Here is an 11,987-nt window from a genome sequence, read left to right on the forward strand (position 1 = left end):
CTGTATAATTTTAATTTATGTATATGAACATAGCAAAAGCCTGGAACATGGAAATGGAATATGGTAAACTCTTTATTTCATTTTTGCCTTTAGCCACTTAAGTACTCTTCTCAAGAGGCATGTTTTTACCAGTTACTTGTAAATCTATCCGCAATCAATATCTGTAAAACCATATATATCATGATATAGCTATAGATACAGATGTAATAGCATCCAAAAGATGGGGCTGTTGCTTTTTCCACTCAATATACCTTCAAGACCATTCCATATTGAGACCAATACATGTAATAATACATATATATCGAGAGATAATGAGATAACCTCTCATTATCTTCAACTGCTCCTTATTATTTCATTCAATGGAAATACTAAATCTGTTTAACCATTTCCTTATCAATGCATGTTTAGGTTTTTATTGTTCGTTTGGATTTACATATGCACAACAGTGAATATCCTTATAAATTTGTTCAGACAGGTACAATTATGTCTGTCAAATGTCTCAGCAAACGAATTGCTGGATCAAAGAGTATATGCATTTTATTATGAATAGATATTGCCTGATAGCACTTTGAAAAAATGGTGTTAGTCTACACTCCTACAGCAGTGTATGAGTTCCTGTTTCCTCACACCTTCACCTACCTGGTGGATTACCAGACTTTCTTATCTTGCTGATCAAACAGGTGAAAAGTGGTATATCCTTGTAGTTTGAACATACATTTCTTATACTTTGAGTGTGATTGAGCATCTTTTCATATGTTTAAAAGTCATTCAGATTTTTAAATTTGGACTTTGTCAATTTTTCTACTTGGTGGTGGGTATTTTTCTTATTGATTTGTAAGAACTGTCTTCACATTAGGGATATTATCTTTTTTATGTGATATATATTACAGATACTTTGTTTTTCTTTCTTTTTTTTTTTTTTTTTTTTTGAGACGGAGTCTCGCTCTGTCGCCCGGGCTGGAGTGCAGTGGCCGGATCTCAGCTCACTGCAAGCTCCGCCTCCCGGGTTTACACCATTCTCCTGCCTCAGCCTCCTGAGTAGCTGGCACTACAGGCGCCCGCCACCTTGCCCGGCTAGATTTTTGTATTTTTTAGTAGAGATGAGGTTTCACCGTGTTAGCCAGGATGGTCTCGATCTCCTGACCTCGTGATCCGCCCGTCTTGGCCTCCCAAAGTGCTGGGATTACAGGCTTGAGCCACCGCGCCGGCCTATTACAGATATTTTCTAACAAACTTTTTGTTTTTGTTTTTATGGTGTTTTGAGTCATCTGGGATTTTTTAAAAGATTATGATTGAATTTCCTTTTGTTTATGGTTTCTGTGGTCATATTTAGAGAGGACTCTCCCATGCTAAAATTATAAAACAATTTTGCTTTGTTTTCTTATAGTGATTTATATTGTTAAACCTATGATTCATCTAAAATTTATTTTGGAGTGAGAAGTTAGAAATCCTGTGTGTGTGTGTGTGTGCATCTCCACATAGCCATAGCTTTGTACCAGAATTATTCATTGATAATCAGTTATTTCCTACTGTCTTACCATACCACCGTTACTGCATATTAAATTCTTATTTGTAATTGAACATAGTTAAAAAAAGAATCTATTTATTTTTCATTGAGTGCTTCATCTTTTCTCATGCCGGATTCATGTTGTTTTTGGTAGGGCTACTTAATAATTTTATTTTTCAAAAGTTTTTGTGTATTTTTTTATGCTTGATTCTCAGAATTACATTTTGTAGCCACCACTACCCCTCAAATTCCATTTATATTTTTTAGATGGGGGTTTGTGGTGATAACACAGATTAATATAGAGAGAACTGATATGTTTTTTAAGTTTTTCTACCCAAGACCAAGATATGCCTTTGCATATCCTCAAGTCTTCATTGAAGACTATACTACCACTTAAAAATTTTCTTCAAATGCATCTTGCACATTCCTAGTTATATTTATTGCAGTTAGATTTATTTTTTAGCCTATCATAAATGGAGGCTTTTTCCCATTATCTTATGACTGGCTAATGTTCTATACAGCAAGACTCCTGATTTTTGGACTTCAATACTGTATTCAGTATTAGAATTCTTATTTTACAAATAACCTTAAAGTTTTTTTCTGCATCAGCAAATGATCATTATGCAGGTTTTGTTTTTGTTTCTTTTATCTTTTTTTTTTCGAGACAGAGTTTCACTCCTGTTGCCCAGATTGGAGTGCAGTGGCACGATCTCCGCTCACTGCAACCTCTATCTCCCGGGTTCAAGCGATTCTCCTGCCTCAGCCTCCCGAGTAGGTGGGATTACAGGTGCCCACCACCATGCCCAACTAACTGTGTATTTTTAGTAGAGCCTGGGTTTTGCCATGTTGGTCAGGCTGGTCTCGAACTCCCGACCTCAGGTGATCCGCCTACCTTGGCCTCCCAAAGTGCAGGGATTACAGGTGTGAGCCAGTGTGCTTGGCCAATTTTCTTTAAAGTACATTTATATGAAGAAACAGTTTCTGGATCTCAGGTCCTTATATTCTTGATCCATCCAAAGTTTTCCTTCCTCAAAGGGTTTTCTTGCCTCCTTGAAAACTTTTACTACCTTCCTCTGCCATCATCTGTATTCATTTTTTCTTTAATTTAAAAATTAGTGATTAATAAATGTTAATGATGATAAGAAGTCAGTGCCTCTGAGCATCCTCTGGCAGACCTTTAGAAAGAATCTTAAAGGGGACTTCCCCAAAGAATACTTTTTGAAAATTCTAGCAGGATATTTCTCTCATTCCAAGCTGAAAAATCTTGAGGCTGAGTCCTCACTGTCTCCCCTTTGTCCTTTTTGCTGTCCAAAAAAGAATATCATTCACTCTAATGGTTTCAGGTAACTCTTTCAAATTGATATGATAAGTTTCACATTCTATGACCTTATTTTCACTTTTTTTTTTTTTTTTTTTTTTTAAAGACAAAGTCTCACTGTCGCCCAGGCTGGAGTGCAATGGCACAATTTCAGCTCACTTGCATCCTCCGCCTCCAGGGTTCAAATGATTCTCTTGCCTCAGTCTCCCGAGTAGCCGCGATTACAGGCATGCACCACCATGCCCGGCTAATTTTTGTATTTTTAGTAGAAATGGGATTTCACCAGGTTGCCCAAGCTGGTCTTGAACTCCTCATCTCAAGGGATCCACCCACCTTGACCTCCCAAAGTGCTGAGATCACAGGCATGAGCCACTGTGCCCAGCCCTATTATTTAACTCTAATTATGACATCAAAATGTCCCATTGAGAGTCTACATTGATATGTTTGAAACAAAATTAACCATATTCACCATAACCACCACCACTTCTGGTCAAGGCAATTCATAGGATTTTATAATAAACAGATTGTCAGGACTAAGGAATAGGGACAAAGACAGAAACCAGGTGTATGGTGTATGAACTGGGCCAAAATGGAAATAAAAGAAAGAATTGAGTGAGGTTAGAAAAGGAGAACTGTAGACCAGGCACTGTGACTCACACCTGTAATCCCAGCACTTTGGGAGGTCAAGGCGGATCACAAGGTCAGAAGACCGAGATCATCCTGGCTAACACGGTGAAACCCCATCTCTTACTAAAAGTACAAAATATTAGCCGGGCATAGTGGCGGGCGCCTGTAGTCCTAGCTACTCGGGAGGCTGAGACAGGAGAATAGTGTGAACCTGGGAGGCGAAGCTTGCAGTGAGCCGAGATCGCACCGCTATACTCCAGCCTGAGTGACACAGCAAGCCTCCATCTCAAAAAAAAAAAAAAAAAAAAGGAACTATAATTCAGGAGTAACAGAATTATATTCCACCTGGGGTTTTCTAGTTCTAAGTATGGTTGGTAGCAAAATGGGTTGAGGACCACACAAAGCATTCATTTCCACTACTGGACCTTGGATACAGTTCTTAGATCCATTGACCCTGTTCTTAAATTCATTGGCAAATGGGGCTTGGTTAGGACAAGGTTGGCCAGATTAGAAAACTGGAATGAGATAAAGCTCGCAGGCCAATGGCATGTATAGATACTTGAGAGACCAGAAAAAGGTAAGAACAGAGGGTAGGGGAGAGAATGGAAGACCACCACCAGAAGACACAGCCCAGTATGTTCCTTTATCTGACTACGACATCTAAAGTTCTTCTTACTACTGTTTGATTCTCTCTACCTATTTTTCTCTCTTATACATAGACTTCTTTTTAATAATACTCAATGTATGGTTTTTTCATGTAAAAATATTATCTAAATTTATCTTCACAATACTCAGGTATGAAAAGGCAGATACTTTTATTCCTATTTCACAGATGAGGAAACAGACAAGAATGTAAGTAATGTTTCAATGTAGTTAATAAGTGGTAGAACAAAGCATGGAATCTAGGCTTCCTGATTGCACCTCAAAGTTCCTGCCATTAGACCCACTATACCACTCCATAATATAGGCAAAATTGATGGCTAACAATATAACAAGGGTCACCCTCTCTAAAATATTGCCTCTTCCCTTCCCAAAAAACTATGTCTCTGCATGACTGTAAGCATGTTAGTTACCAAGTGCCAAGTGACCTTGGTTTTAAAACTGGGCAGATGAGTTAATCTCACTGGCTTTCTATTCTTATTTAGCTTGTTGCTGTAAGAGGTTTAGAGTAGCTTTCTCAGGGCATATGTTAGCCTTCAGTTTTAGTGAGGAGTAAGGAACTAAATCCAGCGAAAACTTACGTGAAAACAACCTGAGGGAAAGCTGTAGACTGTGAGTCAAGATGGGGAATGGCAAATCTATAGCTGGTGATCAGAGAGCAGTTCCTACACAAGAGACCCATGTGTGGTACAGAACATTTATGACGGAATATCCATCCGGCCTGCAAACACTACATGAATTTAAGACACTTTTGGGTCTGCAAGGTCTGAATCAGAAGGCCAATAAACATATTGATCAAGTTTATAATACCTTTGACACGAACCAGGTAAGGTTTTTTACTTTTCAATTTCATTGGAAAATGCTATGGTTCTGCACTCTTTCCTTTTTTCCCTATAAAATAGCCTTAAGTAAAATGTGTGCATCCCACTGAATAGAGAGGTCTTCAGACAACTCACAGCTTGTAGGTAAGTGAGTCATTAAACACTTTTAGTACTGAAGGCATGAAAATAATTGGGAACTAGCCTCTCCCACCCTAGGAAGTGTTCTGCATGTAGGGAGTTATTTTAAAACCAAATTAAATCTCGGCATGGAACTCTAATGCTATCATTTAAATAAATCTAATAAGTACAGATTGATTTACAAAGACTGTTTTCGAAGTATTTAATGCATTGGTGACATTTTATAGAAATTACAGGACTCTGCTTTTAAAAGTGATTGCATCTAGATTGGCAGATGTAGTCAATACAAATTAGCCAACATGTCGTCTGTACTCAAATCAAAAGTTAGAATGCTTCATATTACTCTTTTCCCCATAGTTGACCAATTTAGTTTGGGGAAAATGGAAACTTAACAGTTTTAAATTCAGACAAATTTTTGTTTCTAAAGATTGTTACTCAACTATTGTCTTGAATTTATTCATTTCTGAGAAGCTCTAGTGCATTTAATTTCATTTCTTGAAAAAATAGAGAAAAGAAGATATGGAATTGAAAAAAAAAAAAGAGAGAGAGACAAAAAAGCAACAACCTGAAATATCAGGTTCAGGTTCTGCCTGCTTTTACTTGTTTATTTTGGTTATTTTACTGTGGATTTGTATATTTCAAAATGTGTAGATGTTGATTAGAATAAAAAGGAACAGAGAAAATGCTAATAGAAACGACTTTAGAAGGCCATCCAACTGATAATAGAAGAGAAAAAAGGAGAAGTAAACTCAATAAAATTTTTAAAAAACTGGTTGTTCGATAGGATGTTTAGAATTTAGCACAGTCCTTTAAACCAAGAAGCAGGTGACTTAAAAGGAGATAACAGGCAGGAACTTGGGAAAATTAAACCTGTGCAAAATTAACAGTTTTTTTTTTTTTTTTTTTTTTTTTTTTTTGAGACGGAGTCTCACTCTGTCGCCCAGGCTGGAGTGCAGTGGCCGGATCTCAGCTTACTGCAAGCTCCGCCTCCCAGGTTTACGCCATTCTCCTGCCTCAGCTTCCCGAGTAACTGGGACCACAGGCGCCCGCCACCTCGCCCGGCTAGTTTTTTGTATTTTTTAGTAGAGACGGGGTTTCACCATGTTAGCCAGGATGGTCTCGATCTCCTGACCTCGTGATCCGCCTGTCTCGGCCTCCCAAAGTGCTGGGACTACAGGCTTGAGCCACCGCTCCTGGCCAATTAACAGCTATTTTAATCCTTGTAGCAATGTCAGGAACAGATTTCTTTAGGACATTATGTTATGATCTTTTGTGCTTTGTTACCAAACATAGTTAAGCACTGCCTGTTCAGCATGACAGTGCTTTCCTCCTCATAAATTTTACTTAGTGTCGATGCAAGCAAAAGGCAATCTTCAAGGAACTGACAAATCAGTGGGAAAATGTGACAGATTCCGCTTTTGTTATTAATCCTGAAATGTGTTCCAGATACTATAAGCATGCTGCCATGTTGTCTTTATTTCCCTCTGCCTGTGTATGTGTCTCTCAGCTCTCAATCTCACTTGTCTGTTTCTTTCTCTCTGTCATTCTCTGTGCTTCACTCTTTCAATATTCACTCTTGCTTCAATATCAAGATGAAAAGTCTGTTGCTCTAGACATCAGCTTCTTAGGCTCCGAGTACTCCTGAGAGGTTAGAAAATGAGCTATCATCGAGTTTTACAGTTATCCTCCAAAGGCGTTGATGTCATATCCCATGCCAGCAGTTTGGTTGCTAGCCCAGTATTTGTGAACATTGTACATGTCAGTGGTTCACATGCAAGAACAGGAACATGCGGAAAGGAGTGCTGGGTGGAAGCAAGGATCTGCTGCCAGATGAAGCAAACTGGCAAGGAAGCAGGGGCAATGTCCAGACAGGTGTGTGTGTCCTCAGTGTGAGAGCCCTCTCACTGTCCACCACAGGAATGGCCCGACCCATCCCAGGAGCTTAATTTAGATGGCTTGGAAGTTCTGCTGCTATTCATCAAAGACATTTTATGTTTGCTTAGGAAGGAACTGAGCCTAAGCAGTAATGACAAATGCCGCAAAAGGTGTGGGGAATCTCAACATAAAATCAGGTGGTAAAATGACAAGAGTAAGGATTGTTCATTATCAAGTGATATTAAGAAATGATGTGCAATTATGCACAGAAAAAGTCGTATATTTAATTAGATGAATTGATAAAACTAGCATCTGTCCAGAATCCCCAAAGATTTACTATTTCTATGCAACTTCTCTGCAGTTTTCTTTTTTTGCTTTGTGTTTTTATAAGTTCGACTTTATTTTAAAAATTTTTTTTAAATGAATTTTATTGTGTATGTCTAAGGTATACAACATGTTATAGGATACATATGGATAGGAAAAAATGTTACTGTACTGAAGCAAATTAACATATCCATCATCTCACATAGTTACCCATTTTTTTGGGGGGGATCTTTGTGGCAAGAGCAGTAAAATCTACCCATTTAGCATGAGTTGCATATAAGTACAATTTTGTTACTGTAGTCCTCGTGGTGTGTAATCAATCTCCAGACTTGTTCCTCCTACATATCTGCTACTTTTATCTTCTGACCTACATCTCCCCATTTCCTCTTCTCCTACCCTACTCCTCGTAACCACTCTATTTGATTTTTTAGATTCCACATGTAAATGAGATCATGCAATATTTTTCTTTTTCTTTTATGTGCAATAGATGGAAATTATTTTAAAATGCATGTCATACTTTTCTACCTCCTCAAAGTGCTGGTAAAGCACTTTCTTGATATATCAGGGTCATTATTATGAACAGCAGTTGTTACATTCTGTGTAATACCATGGGACACCCATTCCCATTGAAGTTTCTGGAGCTGTTTCCTAATGTTAAAAACCCTGAAAATTTGTGCTTTTATCATTGTGTTTGCTTTTTCTTGTTGTTCTGTCTTTTCTCCTGCTGTCAAACTCACATTTCACAGCTTTCTTATTATAATATTAATGAGCTTTTGATTTTTAATGTGCCGTTTCTAACCTGGCTTTGGATTGTATTTAAGCTAAGCAACCCTATTAGGATAGTGCTTAAAATAAAAGTAAATACATTCTGAGATTTAGAGAATAAAATTTATAATAATATTTTTTAGCTAATCACACAGCATGGTGGGTTTCTCCTTGGCATTCAATAACAATAACACTTTCTGAGTTCAAGGATGTGGGGAAAGAGAGCTTACACACTGCTGGTGGGAATGTAAACTAGTACAGCTATTATGGAGAACAGTATGCAGGTTCCTCACAAAATTAAAAATAGATCTACCATATGAACCAGAAATCTCACTTCTGGGTATATATCTAAAGGAAATGAAATCAATATGTTGAAAGGTTATCTGCACTCCCATGTTTGTTGCAGCACTATTCACAACCGACAAAATTTGGAATCAACCCAAGTATTATCCATCAGCAAATGGATGGATTAAGAAACTGTGCTGTGTATATGCAATGGAATACTATTCAGCCTTAAAAAACAAGGAAATCTTGTCATTTCCACAATATAGATGAACCTGGAGGACATTATGCTTGGTGAAATAAGCCAGACACAGAAAGACAAGTAAGGCGTAATCAACCTCACTGATAACGTGGAGCCTAAGAAAGTCAAGCTCACAGAAGCAAAGAGTAGAATGGCTGTTGCCAAGGACTGGGGTTGATGGGGCAGAGGAGTAATAGGGAGATGTTTGTCAAAGGGTAGAAACTTTTAGTTATGCAGGATGAGTAAGTTCTGGGCATCTTGTACAGCATGGTGACTACAGTTAATAAAATGTTTCATACTTGAAAATTGCTAAGAAAATCTTAGCTATTCTCACCACAAAAGAGATAAGTATGTGATAAGGTGATGGATATGGTAATTAGCTTCATTTAATCATTTCACATTGTATACACATATAAAAATAGCATATTGTGTACCATAAATATATATACTTTTTATTTGTCAACTATTCCTTAATAAAGCTGGAAAACCCACCTTTTGAGTGGTTATGATGTGCCTGACACTGTTCTAGGTGCACTGAATAGATGAACACATTCAACCATCACAATGGTAATGGAACCTATTTTATAGTAATGGCCATGGCCTTGGCACCTCAGACCTTTGGGTCTTTAGAATTCAAATTGTGCTTGCCCTGAGTCCATGCTGCCTGGGCTTAGACTACTGCCAATGATTGAGTGCAACAAAAATACTAAGGCTGGGTTATTCCTAACAGACAGGAGAGTCCTCTGTCTACAGGCTTTGGCTCAGGGATTCCCTGGCAGCTTTGCTGGACCTTGGGTTGCAGGAATGCTTAGGACACTTCTACCAACCTTCCCTCCCTCTCTTCACCTGGATCAGATTAACATCATGGTCTGACAGCTGGCTCAGCTGTTACAGACTCCCTCCCTGTTTCCTTCCACACATGCATTTCTCCAAGTAAAATCCTTAAATTGAGTTGAATAGGTCTACTATCCCATTAAGACTTTCAGAAAAAGAGGCCAGAAAAAATAGAAGATTATGACAAAAGAAATCAGAAAAAATGGTCACTGCGGTGGCTCATGCCTGTAATCCCAGCACTTTGGGAGGTCGAGGCAGGCAAATCACTTGAGGTCAGGAGTTCGAGACCAGCCTGGCCAACATGATAAAACCCCATCTCTTTTTAAAAACACAAAAATTAGCTGGGTGTGGTGGGGTGCACCTGTAATCCCAGCTCCTTGAGAGGGTGAGGCAGAAGAATTGCTTGAACCTGGGAGGTGGAGGTTGCAGTGAGTTGAGATTGCACCCTTGTACTCCAGCCTGGGCGACAGAGTGAGACTCTGTCTCAGGAAAAAATAAAAAAAAAAAAGGAAAAACCAGAAAAATTTCCCAGATCTATTAGACACAAGTTTCACAAGGCCCAGCATAATGTGCAGAAAGACGTCAACATACAGCATGTTCTGAGAAATTTTATAAGAAGGGTAAAGAGAAAATCCTAAAGTCTTCAAGAAAGGAAAGAAAACAGAAATAGAAACCAAAATAGCATTGAGCTTCTTAACACCAACACCAGAAGCTAAAAGTGGAAAAAAAAAAACCTTCCAAAATTCTCAGAGGAAATTACCGAGCCAAATCAAACATGAAGAGAGAATAAAGACATGCAAAGACTAGAAAATTTATTTCACACTTACTTTTTTTAAAGGAAGCTCTGGAGTAGGTGCTCCATCAAAAATGAGGGTTTATTTGTTCTCACTGCTATAAAGAACTGAGAGTCGGTAATTTATAAAGAAAAGAGGTTTAATTGGCTTACAGTTCTGCAAGCTGCACAGGAGACATGGCTGGGGAGGCCTCAGGAAACTTACAATCATGATAGAAGGGTGAAGCACGTCTTTACCTGGTGGCAGGAGAGAGAGGGTGGAGGGGAAAGTGCTACACACTTTTAAACAACCAGATCTCGTGAGAACTCACTCACTATTGCGAGAACAGCAAGGGGAAAAGTGCCCCGTGATCCAATCACCTCCCACCAGGTCCCTCCCGCAACATTGTAATTGAAGATTACAATTCAACATGAGATTTGGGTGGGGACACAGAGCCAACCCATATCAGAGGACATATATCAACAAACAGGGAAAGAGGAATCCAACATAGGAAATCAGGTAAGGGCAGTCTCAGGATCATAGAACAGGAAAGTCCAGATCAACAGCTATATGCCGAAAACCCATTCAGCTGCTAATCCCAATTGAGAAGGAAAAAGGGGGACCCTGGGAGGAAGACCTTAAAAATGACATTGATGAATCAGCTACTATGTTTGCGGATTTCAAAAGCAATATTAAATTGTTAATAGATATTTAACAAATCTGATGCTGCATTTGACTAAAAATAACAAGGCTAAGTACAAGAAAAACTACCAAAATTTAAAATGAAATACCTTAAATATATTTATTATGAAAATTTTCCACATACAAAAGTAGAATAGCTCTCATAGACCCATCACTCAGCTTTAGCAATTATAAAAATTTTGCCATTGTTTCATTTGTCCTCCTACATGTTTTCTGTTTTTTTAAAAGAAAAAATATTCCAACATTATGTAATCTGTCCTAAAAATATTTATTATTCATCTATACCAATAAGGACATGTTTAAAACATAAGTACTATGTCATTAGCATACCTAAAAATAACAGTAATCCTATCTTAAACTTTAAATTGACAAATAATAATGGTATATATTTATGGGGTACAATGCTATAGTATGATATACAGTTGACCCTTGAACAACACAGGTTTGAACTGTGAGGGTCCACTTACTCACAGATTTTCTTCCTTTTCTGTCACCCCTGAGATGGCAAAACCAACCCTTCCTCTTCCTCCTCCTCAGCCTACTCAAATGTGAGGATATCCTGATGAGGATGAAAACCTTTATCATGTTGCACTTCTACTTAAAGAATAGTATGTATTTTCTCTTCCTTCATAACATTTTATTTTCTCTAGCTTTATTGTAAGAATACATTATACAGTACACATAACATAGAAACTACTTAGTCAACTGTTTCTGTTATAGGTAAGGCTTCCAAGCAATAGCAGGCTATTAGTAGTTAATACATTGTGAAATGATTAACTCAAGCTAATTAAAATATCCATCATCTCACATACTTATCATTTCTTTGTGGTGAGAACACTTAAAATCTACTCTTTCAGTGATTTTGAAATACACATTATTATTAACTAATAATTACCAATATCATCTACTACCCAGTCTATGGACAAATTTTCCTGATTGTTTCAAGCATACATTTTTTTTTTTTTTTTTTTTTTTTTTTTTTTTTTTTTTTTTTTTTTTTGAGACGGAGTCTCGCTCTGTCACCCAGGCTGGAGTGCAGTGGCCGGATCTCAGCTCACTGCAAGCTCCGCCCCCCCGGGTTTACGCCATTCTCCTGCCTCAGCCTCCCGAGTAGCTGGGA

At 38.0% G+C, this 11,987-nt stretch overlaps 1 protein-coding gene across 2 annotated transcripts in view; it reads left to right on the plus strand.

The window, feature by feature from the left end:
• The first annotated feature begins 4,601 nt into the window (after positions 1–4,601).
• The window catches only part of GUCA1C (guanylate cyclase activator 1C), a 48,564-nt gene continuing 41,178 nt past the window's right edge, over positions 4,602–11,987 (plus strand). For both annotated transcript variants that reach the window (XM_026456810.1, XM_026456808.1), the window contains exon 1: positions 4,602–4,938. In XM_026456810.1, the coding sequence (XP_026312595.1) occupies positions 4,735–4,938 (204 nt within the window). In that variant the 5' untranslated portion in view covers positions 4,602–4,734. The remainder of the gene's footprint in view (positions 4,939–11,987) is intronic.

Source organism: Piliocolobus tephrosceles, unplaced genomic scaffold (genome assembly GCF_002776525.5).
Source record: "Piliocolobus tephrosceles isolate RC106 unplaced genomic scaffold, ASM277652v3 unscaffolded_20, whole genome shotgun sequence".
Classification (NCBI taxonomy): Eukaryota; Metazoa; Chordata; class Mammalia; order Primates; family Cercopithecidae; genus Piliocolobus; species Piliocolobus tephrosceles.